Here is a 20,409-nt window from a genome sequence, read left to right as displayed (position 1 = left end):
CTGTTGTGCCCTGTTCTTGTACAATCTGGATGGCTGATGACTGTTCTTTATAATATCTTCTAATATTTTTCTCAGAAACAAGTGTTAGTTTGTGGTTTGTTTCTGAGACTAGAAGAATGTTTATCTGGGTATTCCACTGTTGTAATAAGTCACAGCCCTATAAATTCATAGCTATGTTAGCCACATATGCCTTTAATTTTCCTGTCTGTCCTTCTGGCCCTATACATTTGAATCATCTTATAGTGTTTTATTTGAGATAATCCCTAACAGCTGAACATTTACCTCCTGAAGAGGCCAATCTGGATACCAAGATTCTGGTGCAATTATTGTTATATCCACACCTGTGTCTACAAGACCCTCAATAAGAACATCATTTATTCATATTTTTAATTTTTGGTCTTTCTTCATTTATAGAAGTTTGCCAAAAAATTCACTTTATGGTTTTTCCTGATTTTTTTTTTTTTTTGGTTCTCTCTGCGGTAGCTGTTCTATCACACAGAGCAGTATGGTTTATTACAATAAGCATTTGGTTATTTAACTGCTCTGGGAGTGGTTTTTTTCTACAATGGCAGGAAAGGACTGAACTGAATTTGCCATGTGGGCCTGCGAGAGGCCAGTCAAGAGGCCCATCAGGGAGTTTCCCAATGGCAAAGGCAAAGGATTACCTAGTCTGTCCCTTATTGATTTACATTCATTAGTCTACTGTTTGCCTTTACCACACCTTCTGCATAATTCAGAAGGGAGGGGCGTTCTGCTGCCATTGTTCCTTGAAGAAACATTTCTAGGAATGCCCTGTTTACAGTCCCTTTTTAGGTGACCTTACTTACCATAATTAAAGCATCTGACATTTTTCTTCAGTGCTCTGGAAATCACCTCTCCTGTCCAAGTTTCATCATCATGAGATTCAATATTAATTGTATCTCTGATCCATTATTCCAAGGGTGCTGATCGTGCCTTTAATGGCCTAATTACCCTTATGCATGCTGCATTGGCATTTTCAAAAGTCAGAGATGTAATTATTAACTCTCTAGCTTCTAAATTTGGTATCATTCTATTTACTGCTAAAAACAGCCTTTGTAAGAAATCTGTGGAGGTTTCTTTTGGGCCCTGTATAACTCTCGTAAATGACTCAGTTATCTTTCCTGCTTTTTCAAATCTATCCCACACATGCAGGGCTGCCATTCAGCAGAAAATTAGGGTGTGGTCATCATATAAAAATTGTCTTTTTATTATCAGTATAATCACTGTGGTGAGCCAGAAGGAAATGATATAGGGAGTCCAGCTGTATATGATAAGCTATACTTTGACCAACCCATGGTCTGTCAAATGGGAAGTCATTTATCATGGAATATTTAGTGTTATATAGCTTTAATATTCAGCTGCGTCTTGCAATGAATTCGTTGTGCTCATAATTGTCAAACCTGTGTGTGTGAACCTCCATCTCAGGCATATATACTCAAAGTACTTGGATAAAGTCACATAGGCACAAATTTCTGCCTGAGCTCCTGACTCCCTATTTTAGCATTTGAATTGGGTATATGTCTTTTGCAAATATTTCCTTTGAGCCACATCCAAAGATAGGGCCAGCCCCAAACAAAGCATTGAAAGACAAGCAAGGAACAGAATGGCTACCAGAGCACCTGCCTGGTGCCTGAAGCCCCTAAACTAAGGTAAAATGTCCATTCAGAGGCAACCTGGCTCCTAGATGTATAGCTTTGTTTCTTGTGCCAATGAGGCTCTGATTATCCCCTTCCTTCAGGCCAGGGGCATGGCAGCCAGATTGAGGACAATAACGTTTTTTGCATAATCAGGCACACTAAGGACTGGAGCAGAATTTCACAAGCACACACAGAAGAGAGGAATAGAGATTCTGTAAAGGGTAAAGCAGATCTCTTGTAGAGTTTATCAGGGCCAGGGGTAAAGACCCAGGGTGGATAGAGGGAGGTTGAAGGAACAGAGGATGAAGATGAAACCAAAAGCATAAGGGCTTAGTTATTACCAGGGTTATGAGGAGACAGAAAAGGTAGGGACATAGAGGAATGGAGACTCAGGACAGAACTGAAGCTGTATAGATAGAGTTTTGTCATAAAGTAAACAGACAAAAGAGCCTAGGTTACATAGATTCCTTTCCCTCAGATTCTCCACACCCAATACAGCATCATCCCCAGGACTCTGGGAGGAATTTTCTCACAGCTGGAGCTTGGGAAAATTCCATTAATCACCTTCTCCAAGAAGTTGATCTTGGGAAATTTCAAAACCACTAGCCCTACATCATTGTTCTATAGTCTTAGCCTCCTCTTTCCACCAGGTGCTCCATTGTAACTGTGACCCAGCCTCTAGGACAGCTGTAACCAAATCTTTCTAGTCCTGAGAGAATAATTCTATTATAAGTAGGCCAAGAGTTTAACATCTGCTTTACAAGTGGGAAATGCATACAATATGAGACTATAGCTTCTTTAAATCTCCTCAAATCTAACATTTCCACTGGAGTCCAGTTAGCTCGTACACAGCCTTGAGCATTTGGCAGTTCCTGTAAGGGTACTGGATAGATTAAGGTTGATTGTTTGAAAACAGGCTGTTTCTCCGGAACCGTATAATTCAGTGTTGAGATAGGTTCACATTTAAATTCTTCTGTCTGGGTCTGAATTTCTCAATGATTTGTTTTAACAAGTTTTTCTAAAATCTTTATCTTGGCACTCAAATTAAACAATCTTTTTAATGCTAAAATAAAAAATGACCAAACATATAATATTCATAATTAACATTATGTAAATCCCATCAACATTAATTATCCTCTTATAAATTGTTCAATTTTCAGACTGCCTAATGTGTTGTCAGAGACCAAATTCCCCCCATTGTAAATATGTTTCCGATATTTTTAATGTGGAAAAAATTTCTCTTTTAACTAATTTCTCCCTTTAGGATATTCCCCCCATTGTAAATATGTTTCTGATATTTTTAATGTGGAAAAAATTTCTTTTAATTAATTTCTCCCTTTAGGATATTTTAATTGACTCACAAAGTTTGCTGAGTGCATAGAACAGTAGATGTCCGAGGGAGTTGCAAGGCAGCTTACTTAGTCTTGTAGCAATTGGAGATGAGTATCCAGAGAGAGGCCACCACCCACAAGGAGAGAAGAAGCCAAAGAGTCTAGGGTGTGTGTAGCTAAGGACTGAGCCAGGGGGCCTTCAAGGGCATAAGTAGTTTATTAGTGAATTCATGCCACAAACATTGGGTACCAATTGTAAGACAAATGGCTAAGTAGACTTATTTAAAATTAAAAATAAATAAATAAATAAATAAAAGGGCAAGATATTAGGTCAAAAACTGAGAGATCAGGGAAGCAGAAAGCAGCTAGCCATGTTCTTATCGCTAGAAATCCTCAGCCAAAGAGAGCCCCAGTTCCTGTATACACACACACATATTCTTTCTGTGCCTGCCATCTCACTTCCTCTCTCCACCCAACTACATCACTTCCAGTCTATCTGTACAAGTCTCCAGACCTCTATGGCTAACTAGCGTTGGAATTTAAAGGCATGTGCAGCCATGCCTGGCTCTGTTCCCAGGGTGGCCTTGAACTCACAGAGATCCAGATGAATCTCTGCCTCCTGAATGCTAGGATTAGAGGTATGTGCTACCAATGCTCGACTTCTTGGTTTAATATACTGACTGGCTTTTTCCTGATTTTCAGATAAGCTTTATTGGGTTGCACAAATAAAGTATCTCCACAAGGTTCTCAGGACATTTCAACCCCAAAGAGATCAGATCCTGGGCCTCGTTCCATCCTTCCATGCTGAACTGATAGCATTCCATGTCAAGAAAGATTCTGGATTCCAACCCTATCCTAGGAACATTCTGATCTTGTCATGTACCTCTGGCTACTAGCTGTGTGTCTCCAGACACAGAGTTAGGCCATTCTGTGCTCTGGCTTGCTCACTCACTAGTCCAGCCATGTTCTCCAGGTACTTAAGCAGCCAAGGCCAAGGAGCAGGATTCAAGGGCTACAGTGTCAATTCTAGGCCAGCCTAGGCAACTGAGACACTTTGTTTCAAAACACACACACACACACAGTTTTAAACAAAATTTGGTGTTGGTTCGCAGTTTTGGTTTGGTTTTGGGGCAGGGTCTCAGTGTGGCTGTGTATGAAGAACTGGCTACGTCAATGCTTTCATATCAGATGGCTCTCGTTAGACAGAATGGTTTCTTAGCACACACAAGACCTCTGCATAAACGTTTTGATAGTGAAACTTGTCATCCTAATAATGAGGTGGAAGCAGAAAGGTCTTAAGTTCAAGGTCAGCCTGAACTTCATCAGTCTCTTCAAATATATATATATCAGGGCTCAGTGTTCATCATGGCATGGCTCAGCAGGTAAAGGTGCTTGCAACCAAGTCTGACAGACCTGGTGTGATCCTCAGAACCCAAATGGTACAAAATAAGAACTGGGTCACACAGGCTGACATCTGATTTCAAACTATACTATTCATGTGCACTCACAAAGACAAAAATCATAAATTGAGCCGGGCGGTGGTGGCGCACGCCTTTAATCCCAGCACTTGGGAGGCAGAGCCAGGCAGATCTCTGTAAGTTCGAAGCCAGCCTGGGCTACCAAGTGAGTTCCAGGAGAGGTGCAAAGATACACAGAGAAACCCTGTCTTGAAAAAAAAAAAATCATAAATTGAATCATAAAAGAAAAAGGGATGAGAGGTGGTTTAGCAGTTTATTACCTAGTGTAGACTGCACAGGGACCATTCCTACTTGACAAAGGTCCAGCATTTTGACATTGCAGATCTTAATTCTCCGGCATCTTTTTATTTCAATTTTAACAATTCTCACCATATGTGATAAAGTCTCCTTATCCCTTTTACTGTGGGAATTTTGTTTGTGAGCTACAGTGGAAGATGAGAATATATACATAGGCAGTCCTTTAAACAAAATTCTTGGAAAAAATTCCCTTGACCATGGAACCATATAGCATGATAACTATGCCTACTCTCACACAAGAATCCCCATTGTATCCCTCTGAGTACACCAAGAATAGAGAACTTAATGATTTACTAACTGGGCATACCTAGTTTCAAGGATGAAAGCACACTGGGAGGAAACAATGGGCTCACATCCACAAAGGCATTTAGATACTTGCTGAATTTATCACTTTTGCCTCAAGAAAAATGCTGTGATGAGGTTGATAGCTGCTTTTAGCCTGGAATCATCAGGTCTGTTTTTAACCTTGCTTTAGTCTAAACTGAGATTCAGTTATACAGTATAAAGGGTATAGTCCTTTTTCAATAAAGCAGCAGCCACGCTGATTCAAGCTAAGATCATGGCAGTCTCCTTGCTTTGTTAATGCCCCATCTCCTCTTAGGGACCTAAAACCCCTATGGAGCTGGACTCCAGAAAGTACCTCTTGTAGACATTCAGTTTTCAGCAACCACATGGCAGATCACATCTGAAATTACCACATCGATTACATCCATATGGTACTGTCCAGTATGAATTTTTTCATGATTGTGATGACTCTTCTGTGCAAAGGTCTTACCATATTCAATACATTCACAGAGTTTCTTTCCAAGTATGAATTCTTTCATGACTATGAAGACTTCTCTTCTCTGTAAAGGCTTTACCACACTGATTACATTCATAGGGTTTCTCTCCAGTATGAATTATTTCATGTCTGTGAAAATTTCTCTTCTCTGCAAAGGCTTTACCACATTGATTACATTTATAGGGTTTCTCTCCATTATGAATTCTTTCATGAATTTGAAGACTACTCCTCTGTGCAAAGGCTTTACCACATTGAATACATTCATAGGGTTTCTTTCCAGTATGAAGACTTTCATGTCTACGAAGATGACTCTTCTGTGCAAAGGCTTTACCACACTGATTACATTCATAGGGTTTCTCACCATTATGAATTCTTTCATGACAGAGAAGATGACTCTTCTCTGCAAAGGCTTTACCACATTGATTACATTCATAGGGTTTCTCTCCAGTATGAATTCTTTCATGACTGAGAAGATGACTCTTCTGTGCAAAGAGTTTGCCACATTCATTGCATTCATAAGGTTTCTCTCCAGTATGAGTTTTTAAGTGAGTGAGAAGATGACTATTATATGTAAAGGCTTTACCACATTGATTACATGCATACGGTTTCTCTCCAGTATGAATTCTTTCATGACTGAGAAGATAACTCTTTCGTACAAAGGCTTTACCACATTCATGACATTGATAGGGTTTCTCTTCAGTATGAATTCTTTCATGACAGACAAGACTATTCTTCCCTCTATAAGCTTTACCACATCGATTACATTTATAGGGTTTCTCTCCAGTGTGAAATCTTTCATGACTCTGAAGACTTCTCTTCTCTGCAAAGGCTTTTCCACATTGATTACATTCATAGGGTTTCTCTCCAGTATGAATTATTTCATGTCTATGAAGAACATTCTTCTGTACAAAGGCTTGACCACATTGACTACATTCAAAGGGTTTCTCTCCCGTATGAATTCTTTCATGTCTGTGAAGATCACTCTTCTGTACAAAGGCTTTGGCACACTGATTACATTCATAGGGTTTCTCTCCAGTATGAATTATTTCATGTCTGTGAAGATCACGCATCTGTGCAAACACTTTACCACATTGCTTACATTCATGAGGTTTCTCTCCAGTATGACTTTTTAAGTGATTGAGAAGATGACTGTTATATGCAAATGCTTTACCACATTGATTACATTCATAGGGTTTCTCTTCTGTATGAATTCTTTCATGACTGAGAAGACTATTCTTCCCTCTAAAGGCTTTACCACATTCATTACATTTATAGGGTTTCTCTCCAGTATGAAATCTTTCATGACTGTGAAGGCTTCTCTTCTCTGCAAAGGCTTTACTACATTGATTACATTTATAGGGTTTCTCTCCAGTGTAACTTCTATTATGTATTATGGGACATGCAAAGGCTTTATCACATTGCTGAGATTCATACCTTTTCTCCCTAGTTTGAATTCTATGTACTTGATGAAGACTGTGACATGCAAAGCCTTTATATCTTTGATTATACTTACAGGGTTTTCCTTCCAAATGAGTTCTTTGGTGTTTTAAAGACCAATCACATCTAAGGACTTTATCGCATTGATTATATTCATAGAGATTCTTTTCATTAATGGGTCTTCGGTGTGTTTTAAGATGCCTGTAACAGCTTAAGACTTTAGTAGATGACTCACATTTATTATTTTCTCTTAACACATGAGGTTTTTCACCTCTTTGAAGAGAACTTGAAGAACTCAGAGTTGGACCACACTGATTGTATTTATAACATTTTCTTATACTGTGAGCCACACTACATGTACACATTAAACCAGATGAGAGAGATGAATTTCCATATTCTTGGTACTCATTTTCTCCATTGAGAGTTTGTTGATCAATTGCCACTGAAGTTGGAAAACCAGTTAATTGTAAACTTGTATCACAGTCATCATGTCTTCTCACATTGGGGACTACCACATAGCTTCCACTTGTTCTGAGAGAGACAGAACTACAATGCTTTCCATGTCCCTTATGCTCACATGCCTTGTATCCAGAGTGACAGATGACACACCTGGTAAAGGAAGATAACAAATAAAGGGTTTTCACATTGCATTCCCATAGTCAAATGTTTTGTTTGTCATACAGATGTGGAATAGAAATTCATGTTTCTACATCTCCAAATCACTCATAAAGTGCTCCTGTCAAAAAACTATGTTAAATCACTCACTACAAGAAAATGAGGAACACTAGCTTTAATTGGAAGCTTTACTTATAAAAGGTCTTGGACATGCCCAATCTCCTCATCAATGTGTATACCTTATATGATAAATGGAAGGCATAGCAGTAAGTGGATGGACAGTCCTACAACATGCCTCTCACATGGCTATGATTGAACCTGTAACATCTATTGTGGCATTGTTTCCTTGTCTTCTCCTTAAAGGTGTTGGTGGAAATGTGTGAATGGTGTGGACACACATGTGGGTTTCTGACATGTTTTGAAGGCCTGAGTTTATGTGTTCTGAATGTGTCTTGCTAATTGGATGTTTTAAAACCTGTAAGGCTTGTGACTCCAGATTGAAACTGTGCTGGAGAACATCACGTGGTCTGCAACTACTCTAATTACAGCCAGCCAGCCATCTGGGCAGGTGCAATTTTGGCTAAGGTCAGAGAGAGAGGTGAATGACTTCACCGCCATCTTCAGTAAGGGGGACAATGTAGCCAGCTGCCATTTTTATTGAGGTTAAAGATACTTCACCACCATCTTTAGTAAGGGTAACCTTGTGGACTGGGCCCACCAAGGAGACATTAGGTCTCCAATAGAATTTGGGTTAGGATATATTTCTGTCTGAAAATTCCTGTGGTTAGGATACATTTCTGTTTGATAATTCCTGTCCTGTTCCTGTCTGTTCTCTCTGTTCCTGTCTGCTTTCACACCCTGAACTACTACATAAATGTCTCCAGGCAGTTTGTTCTGTTTGGTCCCTCCTCCTTTCGTCCTTCCCACCAGAGCTGTCTCCACCGCTGCCACCACCACCGCATCAACCAACCTCACCACCACCTGTCGGCTAAAAACTACAGCCTGAATCTTCTTGCTCTTACTAACATTGGTAAGCTGTAACTAATTGGGTAAATTGTATGTCCAGACTTAACTTATATATGCCTTCAAATTTAAGCCTAAACAACATTTGTCTAATTTAGATATACCTAACATTCTCAAACACCCTTAGAGACCTGAGAATATGGCATTTAATATAAAAGCTTTTTATGAGAGACATGCCAACTCCTGGAAGCATCCTGTATCTTCTCCAAGAACATGGAGGGCCACAGAAGATTTTCCACCTGGAGGCTTGCCTCAAATGTAACAAAGCCAGCCACACAGTGAAAAGCTGCTTTACACCTTTAACTGCTTCTGAGATCATAACCAGACTGTGAATAAGTGGAGCAATGGGGGAACAAATGTCCCACTCTGCCAAGACAGGTAGGCCGATCTCCCCAAATTTCTACTTCACATAGCATCTGTCAGATCCTCTGCGCTTGGCATCTGAACAAGTGCTACCTCTGGGACTTGTCCCCCAGTGACCACAGAGAGACTTGGGACTGTCTATGTGACTGAAAAGCTGGCTCACTCCTGCTCATTTACTTATCCTTCTCAGATCTGATGGTATTTGATGCCCAGGGTACTAATAGATTTGCCAGTTTAACAGCATTCCCAATCCCAAGGCTACAAGCACCTTAGTAGTTCATTAGTAAGTTTCCTATTAAAAATACAGACAGGTATGCCTCATTTACAGACTCCATGGTACAGGATAAACTGATTTCGGATATAACTTCAGAGGTTCAAAGTTTTAGCTTTGATAAATGCAGTTTCGATAAACTGACAGAGCACTGATTACAAACAGTTTTCAGGGGTCCTTAAATTTCTGTGGATTTTACTCTTTTCTGCTTTTAGAGGTAGATTAGCATTAGAGAGGATATAGAACCCTGCAGGCATGTTCAACTCCCTCCTCCTTCACTCACCCAACCTCCTTTGTTCAGTGAATTTAGACTTAAAAATGTTTATGCCTTAACCCAAGGCCATAGCTTTTTACCATGACACCAAGATATAAATCTGTTCCAGTAGTTTTACATATACCTAAAGGTTCCTGGAAAAAAGGCTAGGCCACTTTCCTGATGGAAACTAATATTACTTGCCAGAGTCTAATTTGACCCCACCCATTTTTGAGCATATTCTGTAGGTTCACTCTTCCTGCCTGGACAAAGTCAAACCCTCAGGGGCCCTACACATACACCAGCCCCTGCAATAGCTCCGAATGCAAACCAATCAAGGGCACCAACTGGGGGAATAATAACAGGTTGATTTCACCCAACTGCCCACTCATAAAAAGATCCATATCTCTTAACTCTTATGACACATTCACAGGATGGATGTTCTCCCAACCTCCAGGGAAACAGCAGATGCTATGGCTCCAGCACTCCTGGAACACATCATCCCTCAATTTGCCATGTCGTCTCCCCAAGCTCCTGGAACTTCACTGCTGGTATCACCTCTCTACGCACAAGTGGGCAACTAACCAGCAACTGAAACCTAGATTTCTAAGATGTCCCAAATAAGGGCATATCTACCCTCATGCCTCGTTCATTCACCCTTTGTACAACCAGGACACTTCTCAGTTCCATTCTTTCTGGCAGTCTTCCTACTACCAATGGTTAGCCCAATTCAGAGGGCCGGTGATAATAATCTATTTTTTTCTCCTAGCACCCTGCATTCTGTCTCCTCAAGAACAGATTCCTGTGCCTAGAGGTGGTGGCACATACCTTTAATCCCAGCACTCAGGAGGCAGAAGCAGACAGATCTCTGTGAATTCAAAGCCAGCCTGGCAACAGAGTAAGTTCCCGGAAAGGTACCAAAGCTACAAAGAGAAACCATGTCTCGAAAAAACAGGAAAAAAAAAAAAAAGAACAGATTCCTTAGGTCTCCTGGATGGCAGCTATCCAAATTCTGATCCACCCATAATCCCAACTCCAACCTTCCCACATCATCCCATGCCAGCAGGAAATAGACAGACTTGAACCTGCACCCATATAGACCCTAAAAGGTTGGGAGTTTGCAATCTCCAGCTCAGGGGTCCCCATTCTGGAAAGCCCACTACTGGTGGCTCCTCTCCCCAGAGATGCCTGGGACCATGCCCATGCCTACTGGCTATTTAAGACCCGGCCCATAGATCTGCCAGGGGTGCTCTCCTATTCTGTCTCCTGACTTCCTGAGAGACCCTGAAAGTGCGCTGATTTGCTATGCCTTGTTTATTAAATCTGGATTTATTAATTTGGTTTGATTTGACTTATTGCATCAGTGACAGAGGAAGTCAGCAACCGGGGATCTGATATTTATCACACACATACATATATACAAGCTTGCACATGAAAATTACCTTCCATTTCTTCTACAGCTCTGACAATGTTCTTCAATATTATGGTCTTCCCATTTGTAACCTAAAATACGGTACCAGAAAATGTATGTGATATATTACTGGAAATTAGACACACTTGAAATTACTATCTTTCATGAAACTTAATACCATGCCTGATTTATTCACCAGATTCTCCCCCTTTCATATGTGAAATCACAGAAGAGCACCAATCCAAAGAAAAAAGCTTATCCCCCTTAAGCTAAAAAGTGACAGAAAGCTCACATTCTTACCTATAGAAGTGAGGTTCCAGTAGGTTTCCAGCATCACATCTTTGTAGAGACTCTTCTGGGAAGGATCCAGCAAAGCCCACTCTTCATGAGTGAAGTTCACATGCACATCCTCATAGGTCACTGCATCCTAAAATGTCCCATATATATGTTCTTAATTGAAATGATGAGACTGAATTGCAAATGTACACTTCATTGAGAATATATTTACATAATTCTGTGTGCTCTAAACAGTCAATGACATTGGTGAGTAAATATCAAATGCAGTCACCAACTCATTTTAAAAGGAAACATCAAAAGAGAATGATCCTTCCATTCCAGTGCCCACAGAATAGAATATGGCACAGCAGGAGAAATGCCTAGGAATATATACAGAGAGACATGCAAACAGAGTAACACTATTTAGTATATATCAGCAGAACTTTATCAAAGTTATTAATGTCAAGAAAGGATGGACAATAAGGGTGTGGTGGTGCACGTCTCAAATCCCAAACCATGGGAGGCAGAGACAGGTGAAACCCTGAGATTTCCAAGCCTGCCTGTTTATGTAGAGATTGTCAGGACAGCCAAAGGTAACATAGCAAGACCCTGTCTCAAACTAAAAAACAGAAAGCACTCAGGCCTCACTCAAAATTCCTCCACAGAGTTAAACATTCCCGCCTGTTCTGCACTTGTCTATCATAAGCTGGAGTGACCCCTATTGAACTGTGAGGCTAATAATTCCCAGGAAGGAAAGCATTTTTATTCAGTTGCTGTCTGACAGATCAATGAGTTCTCAAGAACATTAGTAAAGTAAATGCTGATCCTAAAACAGTAAAACAAACACCAAATGGGAGGGAGTATAGACAGATGGGTTAACAGATAAGACCACACATTTGAAAACAATATGAAAGTGTAAAACCGTATACAAAGGTAGGGAAAATATTACACATCAACAATTTAGTGATGCAGGAGATCAATATTAATTTCAGGAATGAATACATTCTTGCTCTGAAAAATGACACCAATGCCAAAGTTCAAAAGTCATGACAGGGCTAAAGTTAGGCACAAGAGCAAATGCCTGACATGTACAAAAACCTGATTCAATCTGCCAAAAATATAAACATAAAAATATCAGTCAAGAAATATGGATTCGCAAGGAAAAGCAATTGCTTCTACTTTACATTATTTAAGAACGGAGCCAGGTGTGGTGGCGCACACCTTTAGTCCCAGCACTCAGGAGGCAGAGGCAGGCAGATCTCTGTGAGTTGAGGCCAGCTGGTCTACAAAGTGAGTTCCAGGACAGCCAGGACTGTCACAGACAGAGAAACCCTGTCTCAAAAAACCAAAAAAAAAAAAAAAAAAAAAAAAAAAAGGAGTCTCTAATGCTGGTATGGCATGCATACATGAGAAGGAAGGGGGCTGCTCACTTTCAAAAAAATAAAGGAATGTGATGAGACTATATTCCTCCAGAAAGGATCCTCCTAAGGGTTTTGTAAGTCACCAATGAAGGCTCACACCAAAGACAAATGCTCAAACTCAGCACACTACCTGGAAGATTTTTCATTCAACCCTCAACATTTTGACACAGGTCATGACAAATTCACAAACCATGATGCAAAATGCATTTAGTCTGATTTCATAGATTCACATGTTATGTAATAGTCCCAATACTGTTTGAATGTCCACAGTTTCTTCTGACATGCAAGGAGGTCTCTTGACTATGACCTCATGTAATAAATAACAAATCATGAATCATATCAACCCAAACACAATGGCACAGAATATACATTTCCCTTTCAAGGAATTAAGGAAAGATTGGACCAAGGCAAGTCTGAAACCATGCAGGGCAAACACCAAACATCTAATGATAATGTTTTAGTCCATGATCATCATGGGAAGAAGCATGGCAGCCAGCAGGGAGATGTCAGGCTAGACAAGAAGCTGAGAGTTCTATATCTTGATCAGCAGGCAGCAGAAGGAGACTGAGGCACACTTGGTCTAGCTTGAGCATTTGAGACCCCAAAGACCACAGCCACAGTACTCACTTCCTCCAACAAGGCCACATATATTCCAACAAGACCACAACTCCTAATAGTGCGCCTTCCCATAGGACAAGCTTCAGACATGAGTCTATGGGGCCATTCCTATTTAAACCCCACCAGGGCTACCTTTGACATTTACTGCCTAGTGCCTAGAGGGATCTGAAACCTCCAATCCTAAGGAAACAAATTAGAAAGTCACCTGTTCTGTCACTTCTGGAGGTAAGTCTTGTTGAAGTGCCTTCTGTTTAGACACAGCAGAGGTCAGATGTAGATGCTGATTCAGTGTCTGGGAACCATGTCATTCATCACCGGATAGCTCTGTCTGTTTAGGTGTATGAATATGTGATAGCCACCCTGGTTGTTTTTATTGCATGTCTGTCTCTCTGTGTATATGTCTCTACATGTGTTTCTATCAGGTTTGCTTCCCTGTATTGACCAGAGGTTTTCTCTGGTGTGAAACCCTCCTCCACCCAGGTGAAGACATGTGCTTCCTCCCCTTGGGGACCAAATCCTTTTAGCTCTGCCAGGTCATCCAGAGGTGAAAAAAATAGTCGCCACCTCTCCCACTCCAGGAGCAGAAGCACTAGCTTGTATTGTGCTTGATTCCTGCTCACATTCAGTGTTGGTGCCTGTGAGGAAATGGGAAGGGCTACTGTAGGGTAAAACGACCTGCAAAAGAAACCCACCCTGGCCCTAAAACCAGAGAAAGTGATAGAAACCCACCCTGGCCCTGAAACCAAAGAAAGTGATAGAAACCCACCCTGGCCCTGAACTCAGAACCAGTGAAAGAAACACTTGCCCTGAAACCAGAACCAAAGAAACACATTTTGGCTTTGGAACCAGAGGTAGTAAAAGAAACACACGCTGGTACTGAAACTAGAGCCAAAGGCTACAAAGGGCCAGTGAAAGAAACACACACTTTGACTTTGAAACCAGAGCCAACTATGACCCTGACCAACTGAACACAAAACCAACCAATCCTGAGCACAAAATCTAGCCAATCTGAGCTTGTCCAGGCTCAAGGGGATCAAAATCTGACCAATTCCCTCCCTGAAAATCTTCTCTGGAAAAACTCTGCCCCTAAGAAACCCTACATAATCCCCTTTGCCTGTTCAGGTATCAGCTGTCCTTCTCCACACTAGCAGAGGCAGCCACTCTCCTGGACACCTCAGTCCCAATACAGCTCTTTCTTGAAAGTGTTTTGGGTGAAGATCTTTCACCAGCACAGAGCAGAGTCTCTGCTGGGAAGCTCCCTTAGGGGGCAGAGCAGAAGAAGAAACAGATACCTCTGCTGGGAAACTCCAATGGGAGTGGAGAAAAGTGACAACTTTTCCCAGGAGCCAGAGCAGATTGCTACATTTCTGCAGGGATTTCCCCTTTAGCAGAGTGAAGCAGAAGAAGCAACATCTTGGGCAGGAGCTAAGAAGAAACGCATTACCTCTGCTGGAAAACTCCCTTAGCTCTGCAAAGTAGAGCTCAGCTGTAGAGTGCCACATCCTGAGGGGAGGCCATAACTCACCAGAAGCCAGCTTCGGGTATGCCTGACTTCCAGACAAGTCAGGATACCTTTCTCCTCACAGCTGTAGGTATCCAAGATGCCTTCCCTTCACAACTGTAGATACAGCCTGACTTCCTGACATGTCAGGATACCCTTCCCTCCACGGATGTAACACTTGCAGGTATAGCCTGACTTCCCAACAAGTCAGGATACACTTCCTTCCGGAGTTCTAACAAATGCAGCCAGGCCACTAGTCCAGGCCCCAACACCCACGGCCATCTAAGCAGAATGCACACAGGTCAGGGGAAATAGTTCTTCAGATGAGCATTCCCTCTTTTCATGCCTGCTCTAAGCAGTTCCAGGGAAAGGGAAAAGTTCTCCTGGGCTGAGCCCTAAGAAATAGAAAAAGTTCCACTACCTTCTCTTCCATAATTTGTGTCTCTTTTCAAGCAATGATCTATAAACCTGGTGTGCTGAAGTGTGACTGCTGTAGATGATGCCATGAAGCTGCATTTCTAACTGGAGAGAAGTGCCTGCCACACAAGGCACATAGGTTTTAAATTTTACTTAACTTTTTTGTCTGTTTGGTTTTTTGAGACAACAAACTGATGGGTATTGTGTGGTCCTGGATGACCTGGAACTTGCTTTATAGACCAGACTGGCCTCAAACTCTAGATCTGCCAGCCTCTGCCTCCCAAGTACTGGGATTAAAAGCATGCAACAACACCACTGATTTAACCATTTTAACAAATTAAACCCAAAAGTCTTCAGTCCAGCAAACATGGAGAGTCACAAATCTGTCTGATCACAACCCAGACCAGACTCAATTGGGAGAAAATGGGGCCAAGCAACATCTTGTGTTGGGGACTGAGGAGAAGGTGAATGACCTGGATGACAACAACTGGCTTCAACGGTTACAGTCAGTTGGGGAAACTCGTCCATGGACTCAACTGTCTCTGGTTGGGGTCATGGATTCTTTCCTCTGTTCCCTACTTGCATGGGGCCTACCTGCCTAGGACACAGGGACCACCTCCTCCTACATAAACGCAAACCTAATTAAAGAGTCTTTTTAAGGAAAGGATGTAACCGTGCACATTTAACCATGGAGAATGGGGATGCCACTGGAACTGTGCCTGATGGAGGAGGGGCTTCCTTAGGAGGGAGCAGGACTAACCTTGAGTAGAAAGCAACCAAGTGGTTTGCTGTCATCTTGGCTATTAGTATATCACAACAATACAGAATTTGAGCCATGGATACAGCAAAAGTCCAATAAAAAGTCTAACAATTTATGCTACAATCAGAAATTAGATGAGAAAGGATCTCTGTGATTTTGAGACCAGCCTGGTCTATATAGAGAAATGCTGTGTCAAAAAAAGACTGCACTTTCTGGGAAAGAATAAAGAAATCAACAGAACATGAGAGCAAACTTAGAAATAAAAACACAATAAATGTAGAGTCAATTTTGCCACATGAGGCCAGAAATCACAGTAAGTCTGGCCTTAATGACACACATGCCTGGACTACCCTGTCATCTACATGCAAATGTGTTAATGACACAGAATTCACACCCTGCACAGAATTACTGCGGATAATTGTTCCCACACCTGAAGGTTCAGTGCCAAGTGCAAAACTTCTAGAAGACACTTGACAGACCAGGGCTCTGAGAGTTAGCAAATCTGCTTTCCCTGGCAACAGTACACACCCTGCATGGTGACAAGGAAGTTTCCACACAAGGGCCAACACAGGGCTTAAAAAGAGATCTGGACACTCTAAGGACTGGAGGTAAAAAAGTGCGCCCTTGGGGTAAGAGGACTCCAAGATTGCCGGGATCATGTGGAATTTAAATTCCCCGTCTCACGAACAATTAAATGGCCTACTGCTACAATGCTTGTTTTAAAAGAAAAAAAAGTATAACTACACAATTATTACAAATATTAAAGTTAAAAAAATGACTCCTGAGACAAAAAAATAAATCAAAGAAAAAGACCTTTCTTTTTAACACAAATCTTAAAAGGTCTTATTAATAAAAACAAACCCGGAGCCAGGTATTGGGGTGAATGCTGGAAGATCAGAGAAGCAGAACAAGCCACAGCTTCCTCACCTCACCAATTCCTCAGCTGATCTTGTTTCCTCAGACTGGAAGTCTCTGAGTCCTCATCCAGAATGAATCTCAGCTGAACTGCTGGCTAAAGCCTAAACGCTTACCCAGCTCTAGTTCCTGGATTTTATGCCTTATATACCTTTCTGCTTCCTGCCATCACTTCCTGGGATTAAAGGCCTGAGTCACCATGCCTGGCTGTTTCCAGTGTGGCTTTGAACTCAGAGAGATCTGGATGGACCTCTGCCTCCCAAGTGCTATGATTAAAGGCGTGTGTGCCACTATTTTCTGGCCTCTATGTCTATCTAGTGGCTGTTCTGTTCTCTGATCCCAGATAAGTTTATTAGGGTACACAATATTTTGGGGAACACAATATCACCACACTTCACAGTAAAGAAAGGGTAAAGAAAGAAAATAAAAAGGAAACCTTCCCAAAAGAGGGAAGAAAATTTAAAAGGGTGAGGGGAATATTGAATCAAGGCCTAAAAATTAAAAGGTCCCATAAACAAAAAATAAAGAAAAAAGCCGCTTTCCAAAAACCAGAGGTGGTGAAAAGGCTCCTTGTGATAAAGCCCCAGTGAAGCGCACAGCTGCAGATCTGAATCACAAAGGACAAAGGAGGAGGCTTCCCTGCTGCAGCCAGAGCACCACCAGAGCTGACAAGTTTCTTGTTGTTTGTTTGCTTAGTTTTGGTTTAAATATATTTTGGTTTTGCCTCAGATAGGGAATTACTCAATACTAAGGGTCTCTTGATCGGAAATGTTTTTTATTTTTCCAAAATAGTGAGAATAACTCATTATCAATGGTCCCTTCGTGGGACAAAGAAAAAATTAAAACAAGCCCAACTTGTAGAAAAAAAAAAATTGAGGTGCTGGAGAGATGGCTCAGAGGTTAAGAGCACTGACTGCTCTTCCAGAGGTCCTGAGTTCAATTCCCAACAACCACATGGTGGCTCACAACCATCTGCAATGAGATCTGGCACCCTCTTCTGTATACATAATAAATAAATAAAAGGTCATCATGAATGAAAAAATTATCGACATAAGATTAGGTAAATAAACAGTACACACTCTGACACCATCTAAATTTAAAACTTCTCATATATCTGCAATGAAGACTGTACTGTCTGGGAAAAAATTAAGAGATGAATAGAACAGGGAGCAAACTTAGAAATGAAAACCCAATTAATATGGAGTTAATTGTGACACAGGAGGCCAGGAAACACAGAAAGAATGGCCTTACTGACACACGTGACTGGCCCACCCTGGCATCTACATGCAAATATGTTAATGACACAGAATTCACACCCTGCACAGAATTAACTGCGGACAGATCTACCTACACCTGAATGTTCAGTGACAAGTGCAGAACTTCTAGAAGACACTAGAGACACCAGGACTCTGTGAATTAGCAAATCTGCCTTCCCTGGAGACAGTAAAAACAGCGCATACACGCGCCCTGCACCATAACGTTGACAACAAGGATGTTTCCACACAAGGTTTCCCGCCTTCCATGCTCTGCGCCTGCGCACCCGAGGGGGGGGGGGGGGCGCCAGGAAATTACTTGGTCCGCCGGTTCCCGCCCAGCTCCCGGAAGTGGCATGGCCCTTATGTGACCTCACTGTGTTGGGCGGCTGTTTCCCACAGCCCTAGGAGGACCCCACACCTGTTCCCAAGGCTCCTCCCCGCATGGGGACGGCGGCCCCTCAATCACCATGGCGGATTCCCAGCTCGCCGGGCTCTCCTCACAGCTCCCGGCAGCGGGTCACAGCGCAGCACACAGAACACCAGGGTCTCCCTCCCTCAGTCGCGGAGCTGAGGGAGCCTTCGCCAAGGGGGAACGGAAGTACCCGCCCACATTCTGACTGGAAGTCCATTTGGAGGCCATGATTGGCTAGTGATGCCTGAGTGACAGGGACAGCTCCCTTAGAGACAGTGCAGTGAAAAGCTGCAGCTCGCCCGTTGTGGTGGCGCTCGCCAGTAGGATTTGCTGAAGGAGGCGGAAGCAGTAGGATCACGTGTTCGTGGCCAGCCTGGGCTACACATTTTAGCACTGACGGCTCTTCCAGAGGTTCTGAGTTCAATTCCCAGCAACCACTTTGATGGCTCACAGTATCTATAATGAGATCTGGTGCCCTCTTCTGGCGAGCAGGCATACATGGAGGCAGAATGTTGTATAAATAATAAATAAATAAATCTCTTTTAAAAAAAAAAAAATACCCTGTAGTCGAGATCCTGAGCAGCTGTTGGGGAGGAACCGCTGCTTGGCGAGCTTAAAAAAAAAAAAGAAAGAAAGGAAGGAAGGAAGGAAGGAAGGAAGGAAGGAAGGAAGGAAGGAAGGAAGAAAGAAAGAAAGAAAGAAAGAAAGAAAGAAAGAAAGAAAGAAAGAAAGAAAGAAAGAAAGAAAGAAAGAAAGAAAGAAAGAAAGAAAGAAAGAAAGAAAAGAAAGAAAAAAAGATGCAGCTCTGCAGTTCCCAACTGTCACAGACCTGCAGAGATTGGCATTGAAGCAGAAACTTGCACCTATACTGAAGAGTCGTCCCTGAACTTGTCCCTCACTCAGTAGACAATTCTCCATCTGGCCACAGGGTCTCTCTAGCATATGAAGATCATTAAACAATGTGCAGTGGAGTGATCCCCCTCCCTCACAGCTGAAATGGTACCCAGTCCACCCAGTTCAAATATAAACCACCTGATTGACATTCACCAGGCACCAGCAATTTCAATAAGGCACACCCACGACTGCTCACACCTCTCTCAGCTGCACCTTGCCATCCAAACACTAACACTTTCCCAGCTTTCTATGGTGGCACTGGCCTATCATGCCAGCACTTGGGAGGTGGATACAGGAAGGACATCAAAAGGTTAAACCAGCTTGTGACCTGAAACACCAGCAATTAGGGGCCCCAAAGGGGAGGTGTTCAGGGTGACAACCTGGAATGAGAAGATAGAAAGTTATGGAGCAGTACATATTGCATAAACTGATGGCTCATGCTAAGCAAGTTTATTAAGTACAGCTCTCACACACCATTTGAGAGGGGGCAGGGCAAGAAGAACACAGGCGACCTCAGGCTGAGCACCTGGTGGCCTAGGGACTGATAGCCACACACCCTCAGGCTAAAGAGTCTGGAACCCTTGATTCCTTCCACACAGTGGCTCAAATATCAGAACAGACTTCACCATGTCTGTCTTTAGGCCAACACACAGAACACTAGTCCCTGGATGATTTCATCAGGGCCTCAGAAAAAAGCCTTGGATGGACTGACTCCCAAAGGGCCCACCTCCAACCTCAACAAACAAAAACACATATGAAAATGGAAACTTGCTTTTGTGGAGGAGTTTTATCCTGTGTCCTGCCTGCAGGCCTTCCACTGAAGTTTCATGCAAGCCACACTAACACTTGAATGGCAAGTTCTGCTGCAAGTCACAGGAAAATGTAATGGAATTCAGCTACTATCACAAAAGCTACTACTTAGAAAAGTTAAGGACTTTGCCAAAGGTCAAGCCATGGATTAATATTAGCCGGTTCCTAAAATGATTTTCTTGTGGGCTTCCAAAGAACTCCTAACACTGTA

General features: G+C 42.1%; 1 protein-coding gene across 1 annotated transcript; it reads right to left on the bottom strand.

Annotated features, from left to right (window-relative positions):
• Window positions 1–3,187: 3,187 nt before the first annotated feature.
• Window positions 3,188–18,619, bottom strand: LOC128115828 (zinc finger protein 260-like). Its single transcript, XM_052746923.1, is given in 5 exon segments — window positions 3,188–5,570; window positions 5,572–7,591; window positions 10,950–11,010; window positions 11,219–11,345; window positions 18,501–18,619. Coding segments are annotated over 5 exon segments (2,412 nt in total). The 5' UTR covers window positions 18,552–18,619; the 3' UTR covers window positions 3,188–5,417.
• Window positions 18,620–20,409: the final 1,790 nt, after the last annotated feature.

This window comes from Peromyscus californicus, unplaced genomic scaffold (genome assembly GCF_007827085.1).
Source record: "Peromyscus californicus insignis strain IS unplaced genomic scaffold, ASM782708v3 Scaffold_1__1_contigs__length_55948999, whole genome shotgun sequence".
Taxonomy (NCBI): Eukaryota; Metazoa; Chordata; class Mammalia; order Rodentia; family Cricetidae; genus Peromyscus; species Peromyscus californicus.
Note: the sequence above shows the minus strand (reverse complement) of the source record. Positions and strands in the feature narration are given on the sequence as shown.